This window comes from Melozone crissalis, unplaced genomic scaffold (assembly GCF_028551555.1).
Source record: "Melozone crissalis strain CALT ecotype California unplaced genomic scaffold, PUWL_Pcris_2 ptg000006l_1, whole genome shotgun sequence".
Classification (NCBI taxonomy): Eukaryota; Metazoa; Chordata; class Aves; order Passeriformes; family Passerellidae; genus Melozone; species Melozone crissalis.
Genome location: NW_026535784.1, coordinates 19,846,839 through 19,861,968, shown reverse-complemented (window position 1 = coordinate 19,861,968; position 15,130 = coordinate 19,846,839). Strand labels below are relative to the sequence as shown.

The 15,130-nt window shown below is 40.6% G+C and overlaps 1 protein-coding gene across 1 annotated transcript in view; it reads left to right on the top strand.

The window, feature by feature from the left end:
* The first annotated feature begins 629 nt into the window (after positions 1-629).
* GABRG1 (gamma-aminobutyric acid type A receptor subunit gamma1) overlaps positions 630-15,130 on the top strand; it is a 59,943-nt gene continuing 45,442 nt past the window's right edge. The window contains exon 1 of the mRNA XM_054293206.1: positions 630-797. Coding sequence (XP_054149181.1) covers positions 706-797 — 92 coding nt within the window. The 5' untranslated portion in view covers positions 630-705. The remainder of the gene's footprint in view (positions 798-15,130) is intronic.

Genomic DNA, 15,130 nt, shown 5'->3' with positions numbered 1-15,130 from the left:
GGCACGCCTCCAGCGCGGCTCTCGGGACTGCGGCTGCATGGCTGCGCTCCCTCTCCGGGGGACGAACGAGGGGATGGCGGATGCCCCCTTCCCCGCTAGGGCCGGCTCCCGCAAATCTCCATCGTGCCAGACGTGGAGGCGCGCAGTCCCCGCGGGTGCCCCTGCACATCCCCCGGCGTCTCAGGTCCCGGCTGCGGGTCTCCGCTAGGCAGGGAGGACCGGACCGGCTGCCCCTCGGAGAGTCGCCCTCTGAATAGCTTCAAAAATAGAAATATTTAAATGTATATGTGTAGCTTTAAACATGTATTTAACATTTTATACATTTTGCCTATTTATATTTACATGTATATGTACATACGTAAGGTCTGTTTCATTTCCCTCTTTGGAGAAAAATACCAAATCAATGCCACCCTTTCTCGCATGCATGTTTCCCTTCTAGTAAAGGAGGCTCCGCCTCTGCTAGGGATTGATTCGTCCAGCAGTTTTTAGGATAATTTATGAAGCAACCTGATGAGCCTATTGGGCGAGTTGCTCGGTCCTTGCAGAGTGGGTTTCTACCTGTTTGGGTGTTTTATTTTATTTTTTTTCCCCCTTCCCCTCCCCTCCCTCTCCCTGCCGTGTGCCGGGGGGTGGTGGGAGCGGTAGGGTCGCAATTTCCCAGGCTCTCCGGAGAAAACTCGGGCAAGGGAGAGCTCCTTCTCGCTCATGGATGCGTGGGGGGGCCCCGCGCCCCGCTGGATCCGCCGCCGCGGGGCCCGGCTGCTGCTGCTGCTGCTGACCGTGCGCCTGGGCAGCGGGTGAGTACGGCGGGAGCCGCGCCTGCCCCCGCCCGCCGGGACCGCTACCTGCGCATCGCGCCCCACCTGAGCCGGGGGCTCCGGGCGGGGGCAGGGGCGGGAGGGGCGGCGTGTTGTGCCGCCAAAGTTCAACCAAAACCGTATCGGTGCTGCCGCTGTGGCTCCCGCGGCCGGCTGCGGCGGGAGGCGGCTCCGGCAAAGTAAAACTTTAGCCGCATCCCACTTGTTCGCTGGGCGGGTTGGTGAGTGCAGGCTCGGCTCGGTGCTGGAAGAGTCCCCCCACGCCGAGGGCGGCCCGGCGCCCCGAGCTCCTCGCGCGGTGCCGCCCGTTCCCGCCGGCGGCTGCGGGGAGAGGGCCCGGAGCGCGGCCGGTGCTGCCGCTCCTGCGGCTGCTGGTGCGGGGCGGCCGCGGGACCCGTGCGGGGCACCCAGCCCGGCAATGGGACCCGTGTGGAGCCCCCAGCCTGGCAGTGGGACCCGTGCGGGGCACCCACAGCAGCAGTGGGACCCGTGTGGGACACCCAGCCCGGCAATGGGACCCGTGTGGAGCCCCCAGCCTGGCAGTGGGACCCGTGCGGGGCACCCAGCACGGCAGTGGGACCTGTGCGGGGCAGCCACAGCAGCAGTGGGATCCGTGTGGGACACCCAGCCCGGCAATGGGACCCGTGTGGAGCCCCCAGCCTGGCAGTGGGACCCGTGCGGAGCACCCAGCCCGGCAATGGGACCCGTGCGGGGCCCCTGCACGGCACCGGCTCCCGCCGCTGGGAGCGGGATCGGGCTCACGCGTGGAATGGAGCAGGGCAGCTGCTCAAGTCCCCGAAGTTGTTAAGGTGCGTTTTGAGGGAGAGATAGAAAATTGAGCTGGAGACCTCTGAAGAAACAGCAGTTTGGCACAGCTGTGTACATGTGTTATTAGTACCCATAACAACGAAGAGCAATGTGATAATTCAACTCCATTGATGATGCAGAACTAATGTGAACCATTCCACAGGTTACACTCATAAAAATCACAAAGCAGCACGTCGGGTATAAATAAAGGGTATTTGACTGTTGCTCAGTGTGTGTTTCTTTTAAATGAAAGACGAAGCTATCATTCTAGAGGACATAAAAATATGTAGCGTAAAGGCTAGCAAAAAAGAGGAAGAAAGGGAAAAAATCTATTAAACATTTTTAAAGTCCATCTAGACCCCTTCACCACACTGAATGATGTCTGAGATATGTTGATCTCATCTCATCTCTCATCTTCAGAAGGCTGCTGTGTTATCCTAGTAGAAAAACCCCTGATTATACTTTTCTTAACCTGTGTCTTTTAAAACCTTGATAAATTATGGAAATGTTTTTCAAAGGCATTGATGAAAATGATACCAGTGCAGCTGTGCATCTTCAGAATGTTTCTTAATGATCGTAGTGTACCTCAGGTGTGAAAGAAATTATCAAGTGGTTTGAGAGAAAAGAATATGCATGCTAATTTATCAGTTCAAAGACTTTGTAACAAAGGAGGAGAAATAGCCAAAAAAAAAAATTATTATTTTGCTTTGCTTGTCAGACTGTGGTTGGGATTATAAAATTGGGTGTAGATTACCATGAATGCATCTCATTAGCATTATAATCTATAAATAAGTTGGTAAGAAGTGAGAAAAGGAGGTAACTTACATGCATTGTTTTTTTCTGTGTTCCAGGACATCTCAGATAAAAGGGAACCTTTGGTATGAATATCTGTGTATCTGAATGAACTGTTTTCAGCCTTGATTTTTTTTTCAGAGTCTACATGGAAAAATGGTGTTTGAAAGATTTCCCCCCTCCCCCTTTTTTTTCCTTTTAAGTGACCTCAAATGGACATGTGTTGCAGATCATGGTTCTCTGGTATGTAGTGCATTGCAATTCATGGGTGCTTGCCTAGGACCTTTGGCACTCTTTAAAGTCTGCTACAAAGTAGGATGGAAATACTATTTTTCGGCTTCTTTGGATGCCTCTCTATAGTTTCAGCCCAAGATTTTCCTTGAAGCTCAAAGTAAAACACAGGAGTAATCTTTTTTCTCAAGAGTAAACCAGGCTGCACCAACTCTGCCAGTTTTTCTAAAACTATCTTGCAGAAGCCAGTCTGCCTTTTCAACAGATATTTTTAAAAGGATGCAAATTGCATCATTTTTAGTACGCATGTATACACAAAGTACTTTGTGCTGAGTATGAATAAAGTTGCTTCAGCTGCAACAAATGGAGCTAAAGCCTAAGCAAAGGCACTGGAAGTTGAGCCCAACCAAGAGTTTATTCTATTAAGATTCTGTCCCAAAAGCTGTTCCATGACATTACACCAAACTTCCCACACCAAAGTGTAGGAACTCTTTCCTATAAAGAAGTTGTTTACCTCCAGTTCTTCACCTTCAGCACTAACAGATCAGAATGACCAATGCACTTGATTTAATTCCAGGGGTCCATATTTTGGAGGACTACTTTTGTCAATCGGAGATGTCTCTTCTGTAGCAGAAATTGGGCTGTGAGCCTTTCTGCAAGATATATGCAGGGAAAGAGTAGTTACCCAGCAGTTACTGCAGTCCTCAATGTCTGACAAACCCATTTTTCTTGTTGAATTCAAATAAACAGATAATTGATAGGCAGAGCATAAGAACTGACAATATAATTAATGTTATTTTCTCAGTTCCACCCATACAAGTACACCGTAACTGTAACTTTTCTTCCAGTTTATACTTCTTTAAATGGTATGTGCTGGTCAGCATGCCTAAAGGTATATTTTAAGCTTAACTTAATTTTGGCCATATCTTCCCTTTCAATTTGTAATCTGATGTTTTAAAAGCAATTATAAATGCTCTATTGAAATGCAACTGTCAGCAAGTACAAATGTCAAGTGATATTTTCTTTTCAAAGTATCTGTTAGGAAAATATATAATACAGCCTACGTTTTTCTCTCATATAAATTCCTGGATCAGAGTTAAGCCTGTCATAACAATGTTGGTTTCTTAGTGCTTGATAATAGTGATTTACTGTTTCATTTGAACATCTGTGATGTTTATTCATTATTATCCTCACTCTTATGTGCTTTGTTCATGATGTGACAACAAAGAACTTGTTATTCAGCAGTCCCAGTGATTTAAAATACAGTTTATTTTATGGAAAGTTTGTTAATATTTTCTTTTGTTGGTATAAAGTTTAAAGAGACCTAAATATTGAGCAATACTTATAGTCTTTGCACATAATCTTCTTACAGTGATTTCAAGGAAACCTTCAAACTATGTCAAATGTTAAGTAAAGAAAAGGCTCTCATCAATTGAAACAAATTTTCATTTACTTTTAACTTTCTGTTTGTTAAATCTGCCTGATGTTAAAAAAGGCACCTTTGCTGCAAATTCAAGCCTTTTTGAGCTGGACAGAAAAGTTTACAGGTGAGCACTTGTTGAGCTTGTTCTTTTTCTGAATACAGAGGTCTATCTACAGAGTAGATTACAAGGGGATCAGGAGAATAGTGAGGTGTTTTTTTTTCTTTGAAGCTTGTCGGGGGATGGGTAGATATAAGTCCAATTGTGTCAGGAACCCACGTCTTTAAAAAGGAACCCACTAGGCCGAGGCAAAATATCCAATATGGATAACATTGTAAACAGACCAGTGAAGAGATTTTTGCTTTTATTTCTAGCACATCAGTCTCATAATACCAAAAAGAAACATTACAGCTCACTGATCCACCCCAAAAAATGTCTCCTCCAGGAAAACTCATACAGCAATACATAAAATCATCTCAATCTAGAGTTCAGCCAATCACACACAGAAAACACATATTGACAAGCATTCTATCCAATCCCAGAAAGTATACGTAATCGTAGGTAAAACAAAGACTAGTTCATAAGAGACAATGAACAGAGCTCTATTCATGCTAACTTTCTAAAGATATACATTAAATAACCTTGTTGCCATCCTAAAACCAATTCTACAGAGATCTATTGTTATTTATCACGTCTACTGCTTGAGAAACTTTTCTGCTTGCATGAGAAACTTTTCTGCTTGCATTTGCAATGCTAACAAAACTTCAGTCTGAAGCCTATACTTTTTTAACCATTTCCTAAAAACCCTCTAACCTTATAGATTCCAACAAAGCTCTAGACAGATTGTATTAATCTGGTTAAAACAGAACACCTAATATGTAGGACCACTTAAATGGACCAGGTATATGCACTGTTTGAAAGTGAGTTGCTTTGGTTTGGGCTGTCATACATATATATAAACTAAAAGAGTCATATGTGTTGAATTCACAGAAAACCAAAAGTGATTGTCTCAAACCCCTTTTTTGTAGTACCATTTATGGTAGAAGAGAGTAGCACTTTTTGAATTACCTGCATAACTTTCTTGCACTGCACCCTAAATTGGTCATGAGCATGAGTAAAATAACAATATAATAACTTAGCTGGAAAAGAGCAGCAGAGACAAGTACAAATTACAAATGACTGTAACACACTGACAAGAACCTTTAAAGGCTGGTGGATGACAATGACACTAACTTTTATTTCTTAACAATTTCTCTGAATAGTAATAATTTGTACAGACTAATTCAGATGCAACTGAATTAATCTGAAGATGACACAGAAGTCCAGATTTTGAATTTTTACACATGCAAACATTACTTAAGACTGAAAATAATGTGGTGAGTTCAGTGGCCTACAGGCCTATGTAAAAAATTGATTTTATATATATATATTTTTAAAATTTATTTATTTATTTATTTATTTATTTATTTATAAAACTAAAATGGTAAATCATGGAGCAACACTGAACTAATAGAGGTAACTAGAGAGATTAGGAAGATCATTGGAATTCATCAGAACAGAACTTAGTTGAAAGAAGAGGGCAATTTCAGTGATATGTATATGATGGAATTAATAGTTTCTAAAATATGCTTTAATTGGGGATTTTCCAGTCAGTAGACTCTGTTGAGATAATCTTATATAAGAATGTATGAGGCTAAACAAAACTCGAGAATTTACCCTGGTGCCTCTATCAGGTTTGCTCCTTCAGTTTAATTAAGTCTCTGCATACAGACTTGGTGAGGAGGAATCTGATTAAATATTACACAGTATTTCTAGTCTGAGGTTTCTCTGGTTTCCAGCCAGTGGATCTCCTGTTCCTAGTGTAACCTGCTACACCTGGCTCAGCCACTGGGTTACCATGTCCATCTCTTTGTGGGGAAATCCACATCTTCTTTTATACTTCTGGTTCTGCAGGGTAGCCTCAAGGCATAGACCAATGGCTGCAGTTGCTCTTCAGGAGCAGAGTGTGGTCTGCATCCATCTGCTCTCCGACAAGATATCCAGTCATCAAAGCTCCTCCTTATTCTGATTGCCTCTGCCAAGTTTTGCCCTGAAAAGAAGTCAGAGCATCTCAAGTGAATCTCGAAAATTCCTAAAGGAATCAGTATTTTGGTCAGAAAACATCCTGGTGTCTTTCTCTTTTCAGCCTAGTCTTTCATAATATGTTGCAGAAACCTCCTCACATCAGAAGCTCCAGTGCGGTTAGATTCCAAGCAGTTGTTGCAGGATGAATGATCTAGTTCAAAATGAAACTTGTGTACAAATGTGTCACAATTGGAGACACTCTGCAGTGTGGAAATGTCCACTGAATTGAGTTTAGCCGTGCTGCAGTCATATGAATTAATTGTTGCAAATCCTTGGTAGGTGTAGTTTAAGGGATGACTTGATAGCCACTTACATTCTTCTCTCACATGAGTAAACTGAGATACCTGCATTTCTTCAGAAAATATTTAATTATTTGCTTGACCACTTTTAAGCGCTTTCCATTTTTTTGTCTGAAGAAGAGATATACACAGAATATTGCTTCACTGCTGCTTCATACTGCTCAGATCCTGTCTCACAGGATTAGCTCCAATATTGTTCAGGTGTAACTCATGTTCTTTTGCATTGGTTGTCAAATCCTTTTCTGTGTCACTGCATTCGTGTCTGGTAAGGTGTGAATGGCTAATTCTGTGTTTCTAAATTTATATGCAGCAATTTTTCTTTGTTTTAAGGAAGACAGACTTAGTGGATAGGAAAAATCTGAGGTAGAACAAAGGAGATACATCCTCTTTGGATTAAATTATTTGATGTCTCAAATAGATTGTTAGTCCTTTCCTTTAATATGGTTATCTTCTTGTTTAAGGAATGTACCATGAGGGATTAAGTGTTATTATTAGTAGTGGTAATGTGGTATTATTGTCCAATTTTTCTTTCTAAATAAAGTTTGACTGGATAGAATTTATACTAGTAAAAAAATGTAGCATTAAGTGTCCATTTAGGTGGTAAACTGTCAATGTAAGTCACGATTTTTTTTTTTTTATTTCATTGTCCAGTGTTAAATTTGCATGACAGAATAAATTATGTGCATTTTTTTATTTTTTTCTAATAAAGTGTCCTCATTGTTTTCTCTGGAGCAGAACAGTTCTTGATATCATCACCATACAGCCATTAGATATGGATTGAGTTGTGTTAGACCTGCTGCAGGTGACCTATAGACCTGTACCTTAGGTTCTTTGCCAGTGAGGGCCATCCAGCTGATGGCCTGTGGGTTGTGTCCAGCAGGGGACAACGCTGACTACCATAAATTTTAGTTACCTTCTAACAAGAGGTGTAATTCTTCTGTTTGAAAGAGATGTGTAATGTAATACACAACATCAGAGAAGACAATTTTGTGCGTAGAGACAGCAAGCTTTTGATTACATGGTTTAGGTATTTCCATTAGTCCTTACAGAGTATATTCATCTCTCTATACAATTATTCATTAACTTAACTGACCTTTGGATTAGTCCATAATTGCCTAATTTTACACTAAAATTTCAGTAGAGTCTATTAATTATATTTCTAGTGGGTACATGTTGTCATTGCCTAGTTATTGTAGTTGCATGGCTTTTTCTGTAATTTCAAGCTGAATTTACTTATATGCTGCAATTACAGTGTGCAATTCAATGCAAGTCCCTGGTTCTGTTGCTGCTTCAGTCCATGCGTATTTATTTGGCTCTTGTGGGAGGAGGATGGCACCTGCTTACATGTGTAGCACAATTTGGAACTATTTCACAGAAGTTTGGTTTTGTGAAGGGTTATAGTAGATTTCTTACCTGAAGATTTTGCAGGAAATATATGATGAATTGTGTTAGATCAAATATTCAAATGGATATGCTGAAATACCATCAGCTTAAATGACTGAAAAAACCTTATAAATGATTGCTCTTTTGATATATTTTTTGAGATGCTGGTGATATTTTAAGGTAGAAAATTGACTTTGCAATTTGGTGAATTTTATAGTTAGTGTTGGATGGCATTTAATTAGGTTAACATCTTTTTTTGAGGTTATAGTTCTCAGCATTCATTTATCAAAGGTTTGTTTTAAGTCTAGTTTAACTATGGAAAGTGTATCTTAGATCAAAGCACTTAGCCCATCAACAGTGTATTTGCTCATTTTGAATTTGATGGCAATTAACCTTTCATGAGTCAAGTGTAGATAATGTGTGAATGGTGTGCTGATGTGTGACACATGGATTTATGTGTTCCTGTCTTTGTGTGGTGATCAGTCTGAAACTTCCAGGAGATCTGGTACTGCCATGGTTAGTACGTGTTTCACATAACCAGCGAAATTATCAACACTGGGTCCTTCCTTAGCACTTTGGGGATATTTTGACCTTTATTTAATACCTGTTGTCCCTCTTCAGTTATATCTACTTGTCCTGGGTTGACTATATGATGCTTTTATCCCAAATCGTCTCATTCTGTTTATGTTGAATAATAAGTTTTGCACCTTTAAGAGTGTTCCAGAGAGTGAAGGGTGGTGAGAGAAGAAGCGCGCAGTTTGTTTTCAGACACTGTACTCCACTCCCCCACATTCCTCCTCCTGGACTCCTCCGCGGATAGACAGCGGGACAGAGCTCTTCTTTTGCTTTTTAGTTAGTGTTAGCTAGCTGAGGCAAAGAAGTTCCCTGGACTGTGTTTTTTTTTTCTTTTCTTTGGACCTCTTGAAACCTGCTCTGGACTGAACACCCGGGAGAGCACCGGAGCTCCCATCTCTGGCCCACCGGGCCAGGCCTGGCCTGCGACAACTCCAGCACCGGAGGGACTGATCAGAGACTGAGTGAGCTGCAACCCAGGGACGGGGTTTTCTCAGTTTGTCATCTCTTTTAGAGTGGCAAGGGGTCTCATTGTTTGATATTGTTTTGGTTTTATTGTTTAATAACCAGTTTTTTTCCACCTTTCTCCAAGGAGGTACTTTTTCCCTCCCGGACCAGTTGGGGGGAGGGGCCGATTGGATCTCTTTTTCCCACCGGAGCTCCTTTGGGGGATTCTTCCCCAAATTTGCTCTAAACCTGGACACTACTTAGGTTCTATAATTTGCTTTGGTTATACTCTTACTTTCTTTTCAAGACTTCATTTGTTTCCTGCTGCTTTGTCTAGATGAACAGTGCACTATGGCTGTTTACATTCTGGTTATTTGATTGTGTGCTTTGGCCAAAACCCACAAAGAAGGTAAAACTTACCGACTGAGAAAACCAGATTGCACCTCAAGTCCTGTGTTCAGTTCCGGGCCCCTCATTATGAGAAAAAACATTGAGGTGTTGGAGTGTGTCCTAAGTAGGGCAATGGAGCTGGTGAAAGATTTAGAGGTTAAGTCCTATGAGGAATAGCTGAGGGAGCTGGGGTTGTTTGGCCTGGAGAAAAGGAGTCTCAAGGGGCCCTTATCACTCATTGTCTACAACTGCCTGAAAGGAGGTTGTAAAGATGGGGGTCAGCCTCTTCTCTGGGCAACTAGAGACAGGACAAGAGGAAATGGCCTCAGATTGTGCCAGAGGAGGTTCAAGTTGGACATTGGGATGAATTTGTTCCCAGAAAGCATTGGAGGAGGTTGAGCTGGGTCATGGTAGAGTCACTATCCCTGGAGGTGTTCAAGAAACAACTCGGTGGCACTTGATGCCATGGTCTAGTTGACAAGGCGATGATCAGTCAAAGGTTGGACTTGATGATCTCAGAGGTCTTTTCCAAACTAAATGGTTCCATGATTCTGTGAAAAGACATCATACAACATGTTCTTCAAGTTTGTAATCAGAAGACAAAATAATTTCTGCAAGGAAAGAGAAGTGACAACTGTGCCCTATTTCCTCCTTTGTCTGGGGTGGAGCAAGAACTGCTCAGAACATCAGGAATAATGATTTTAGCATAATGTTTCTTAAAGACATTTTTTTCCATCTTGAAATATTACTATTTTACCAAATTTATATGTTTGCAGACAGGGCTGCTGTTCTGAGGGAGCAGGAGAGCCCGGGGTAATGTGTTGACAGGAACATTATAAAAGTCATCAAGGATGAGTGCTAAAATCTTGCACCTGACAGGAAAATCCCCCTCAGCAGGACTGGAGCTAGCTAGCTGGGGAGCAGCTCTTCCAGAAGGACCTGGAGCTGCTGTTGGAGAGCATGGCACCTTGGCACAGCAGACTCCTGGGCTGTGGGATCAGGTACACATTCAGGAAGGTGAGGAAATTGACTGTCTCCCTCTGCTCAGCCCTTGTGAAACTGCATGTAGATACTGCATCCAGTTCAGGGTTTAAACTGGAGGGAGCTCAGGAGAGGATACCAAGCTGGTCAAGCAGGAGCACGTGTCCCTAAGAGGCAAGGGCTGATCTGACTGGAGAAAAGATGACTTGGTGTGGATTCAGCATCAGTCCCCAGCATTTACTGGGAGGCAATCCAGAAGACAGAGGTAGGCACTTCCTAGTGGTGCATGGTAAGAAAATGAGAAACAATGGTGATGAATTGCAACAGGGAAATCTCAACTAGATATAAAGAAAAAATTGCTAGAAAGATAATTAAACAGCAGAACAAGATATCCAGTGAAGGTTTGGGGTGTCTTTCCATGGAATTTTATATACCAGCTGGATTAGGCAAGCACCCTGGTATAAATGCAGATTTGGCGCTTTGACTAGAAGTAAACTTCTTAAGATTCCTTCTAAATTTTGTGTGAAAACTAATAATTTCTCTGGAAAATTTCAGAAATCAGCTTGTTTTTTTTTTCTTTTGTTTTGCTCTGTGTGCAAAGTCCTTGCTCTCTATTGTATAGCACAAAAAGAGAATTGTAGAAACAGGTAGTTTTCTGCCTCAGGTCTTCCCAACTGAGTGTTTTTGTCATCACATGTGGAGATAAACACATGGTCAAAGTAAGATTGCTATATTAATCAAGCTGAATATGTTTGAGAATCCAGCAGCTCTGAAGTGGTACAGAGAATTACGTGTACTTGGCTACAGAGATGTGAGAAAAATTGTCAATTGGTTTCTGGGCTGCAGCTTGATAGGAGTAGAGGCAGCAGTTGTACTGGTCTGACCATATCAGTCTTTGGATGAACTTTCAAGGAGAGAAGATAAACTTTGTATTATGTTAGAAGACTGATGGATAAAGAATATCTGAGATGCTTTGAGTCTTCATGACAATTTAGTGAGATCTCTAAAATCCATTTGAATTAATAGCATTTGACCAGTGTTATTTCAAACAGCATGCAGCATTATGTGAAAATTGACTTGGAGAAGAGCAATTTGTGTGGATCTCAGAACAAAATTGTTCTCTCAGAAGATAGCTTTCATAGTATCTGTTGTTCCTCTGATAAAAATCCACGTTTCTATAAATATTTTTGTCAGATTGTGCTTTTATTCAGTGCTCAGAGTTAAGTCTGGTTGTATTCAGTAATTTTGAATTAGTTTTTGATATGTAAGTGTCACAAAGATGTTGAAGATTTTATGAGAAATGTGATAATGCTTTTAAGTGAAGGTATCACTGAGATTAAAATTAGTTGGACTGAAGTTATTATGTGTTGGAGAAAATGTTTAATATCTCTGAGATGTGCTTCAAAGATGTAATGACTCAAACGATCTTAATCATCCAGTACTTGTGATATGTATGAAGATATCACAAGGTTAATAGTCCGTGCACTCAGATACATAGGCAGCACTTTTTCACAGGGAGTGAACACCAGAGGTGCATGTTTTTATTCTGTTATTGCTATGATTGTTCATTCTTTTTGCAAAAAAGCTTATTTAATACCAAGTGAACTTCCCTATGTAGCTTATACTTCAAATCTAGTGTTCAAATATTTCTGTGTAGGAATTCCTAATATTTTTTTCCACACTTTTCCCTGATAATTGATGTCCAAATTAATCCCTTCACTAAACAACAAGGAAGAAGAATGGAAAGAAGAAGCAGGGCAGGAACTTATAAACAGCCAGACAAATATGAAATAAAACAAATAGCACAAAGCACTATGTGTATTCAGAAGAAGAATCAACCTAACAGTATGTGGTAGGTGTACTGGAGAAAAGATATAGGGAATAAGGAAAACATACTTCAGTGGGAGAGAGAAATACATTTGACACACAAAAGAATATGCCCAAGTCTGGCAAGGCAGAAAGGGGGGGAAATTGGTGAAAACGTTGGAGATGGAATAGATGGGGGAAAAAGAGATTTTTGTCAAGAGAATGTCTAAACCAATTTGGGAAGGATAAAGAGGAAGGACTATAGTATCAGTGGCTGTATATCCCACAGGATTACCAGGAGTAAGTAGTGCTTTTTGGACACATATTTTCATATATAATACAGCTGTATTTTTTTGCTTGTGGTTACTTTTATTTTCCCAGAAAATTTCTGTGACACATAAAGCATATCAGTGAAGATGCTGATGATGAAATGCAAGAGTTCACTTCCACAGTAACGGAACTGATGACTGAAGTCAGCCATAAAGTCTAAAAGATAAATCTTGAGAGATGAGTCTTGAGAGTGAATGCTTTAAACCGTTCACTACTGACAGCTAGCAGTGATAGTGAGCTTCCAAGTCTTTTCTAGAATGAAAATGAAATTGAGTTCTATTTTATGAGTCATGATTATGTGGCCCTAATTATTTTTTCTATTAGAGAGTAGTATTTGCATACCTGAAGGAGTGCCACTAAATTCTCAGCTTCTGAGGGTACTACGAGTCTATCTGACATCCATCCATGTTTTATCTTAAGAAGATTCAAGAACATATGCAAATATATAATTTAAATTTCTGACATGAGAGCAATTATTCATTCCATATTGAAGTTGCATTTTTCTCTGTATTTAAGGAACTTTCCTCTGCTTCAGGCATTTCTTAAACTTATCATCCTGCCAGAGTTCAGATTTTCATCTATACCTGGTCCTATGCCCTGGTCATTCACATGGCACAATTAAGTACTTGCATTTATGTCTTCTGAGCTAGAATCATCACCAGCCTCTTTACAAATGTCTGACTCTGGACATAGGTGTGTCAGTGACCATGTTTAGCTTTTCAGCAGAGCTTTAGGTCTTTTTTCATATGTGGAATTTGGCTAGTTCAGGTGAGCTCTGACCTCACATTAATGGGGCCATGAAATAAATACACTTTACCACATACAAGCATACAGTGCTTGGTGTTCTGGAGCAAGCTAGTGTCTGGTTAGATGATCTGTTGGAAAACTTCCCTGGGAACCTTACCTGTCTTGACTGACTAGTTATGAAGGCCAGTCTGGTTAAATGCACTATTTTGACAAACCTGCGAAGCAGTATTATTGTTTACAAAGTTATCTGCCATGTTAACACTTCAAGAAATATTCTTTTGTGTGTCTTTTTAATATAATACAAAGTAAAGGTTAAAATGCATTGTGTTTAGACAAAGGATGTATCCTGGGGAGCACAGCCAGTGAATAACAGCTGTCTTATGGCATATTTCATCATTTAGGTAAGTGTCACTGTGCCCTACCCCTGTGTTGGTAAAACTCTTGAAGCAACTGAAGATCCTCAGGTAAATGAAGTAACACAACTAACCTTGCTGTTGTCATTCACATATGTAAGGCAACAAGGAAAGAAGTGTATTTGTTTTAGCTCTCTAAGCATAGAAATTATCTGAAGCACTCACTTTCCTCCTTATTTATTTTTTAAATAATCATCAGAGTATTTCTTCTACAGAAGGATCACTATCTCCAAATAGACGAGGCCCCTGTGAAGGTTGTCTAAACCTCACAGGTACCAAGAGCTTGACTGAGTTGCTTCTGCACAGACTTAAAGCTTCAGCAGAGATAACTCAGGTTCCTTGACAAGTGTCTGCTTTTCCAGAGGTCTACAGGTTCCCTATAAATCAGCCCATCTTGGAAGACTGGATATCCTTCCATGTGCTGGATAGGAATAGGAGCCTGGGAATGGACAACTAAATTGATGCTTAGCTATATTTAAATTCTCTCATTTGTGCCATACATGTACTTCTGTGCGTAATACTTTGACATGCATGATGCAAGTAGCAGTCAGAACTGTTTCCCTATATTAGTTTTTCTTCCAGTTCATTGCATAACTTGACAGATGTTAATTGCAGCACAAAGGTCACCTGACTGATTTTTCTTGTATTTAAAGGAGAACAAAAACCTATGATATTAGTGTCTGAAGAGAAGCGTGTTGCCTGATGTTGAAAAGACTTTTTTAGTCTTTAGTCACTTGTGCCCAGAGATTTATTAGTCATGGTAATGTCTCCAATTAGTTGAAGGACAGAGAGCAAAATGGGGACACTTTTTGCCTAATTACTGGTAGCTGTGTACATGCAGTTTACTGTTGAGTTTATGAGCGTAGCTGAAGTGTTTTAACAACAAGCATCTTAAGAGGTGAGGTCTCTTTCTTATTTATAAAATCATTAAAATCAGAATTAGCACCTGCATTATTAGACATAAAGTAGAACTGTGCCATGGAACAGAAATGTTTCAGTGTTTGATGATGTATTTTTGTTCTCAATCATAATCTCTCCAGACATTCTGAAAAAGACAGTGAGTGAACTTAGCTGGGACAAATACATTTTACAGTAAATGGAGAGATGATCAAGTATTATGTTCTGTGTATAGTGAAATAACCTTTAGATGAACTTGGAAAGGAAAAGAATTCCTCTTTAATTAAGTTTGCCTTTCTTCTTGGGGTTGTGAAAGAGACAGGATAGTGCTACCATTAAAATGGGAGTGGAGTTAATTGGCATTAATCTTCATGGGTTTTTCAGATTTATTTTAATGGCAAAGAAGTAAAAAGGTCCTCAGCCCAAGTTAACTGTCATTAAATAATTGAATGGCATACCTGAATTTAACATTTTATTTTCTGGTTTAGAATGAAGTTTGCTGCCTTCTGTTTTTCCTTCTATCGCATTCCAAACCCTGGAGAAAATGCTGGAGATACACAAAAACTTGGTAAAAGATTAACAGTTTTGACCCATCTTGTTTTCTAAAGTGAATGTTTCTTTATAAAACATGGCTTAGCATGGTCAATTAAGTGATAACACCATCTCAACTG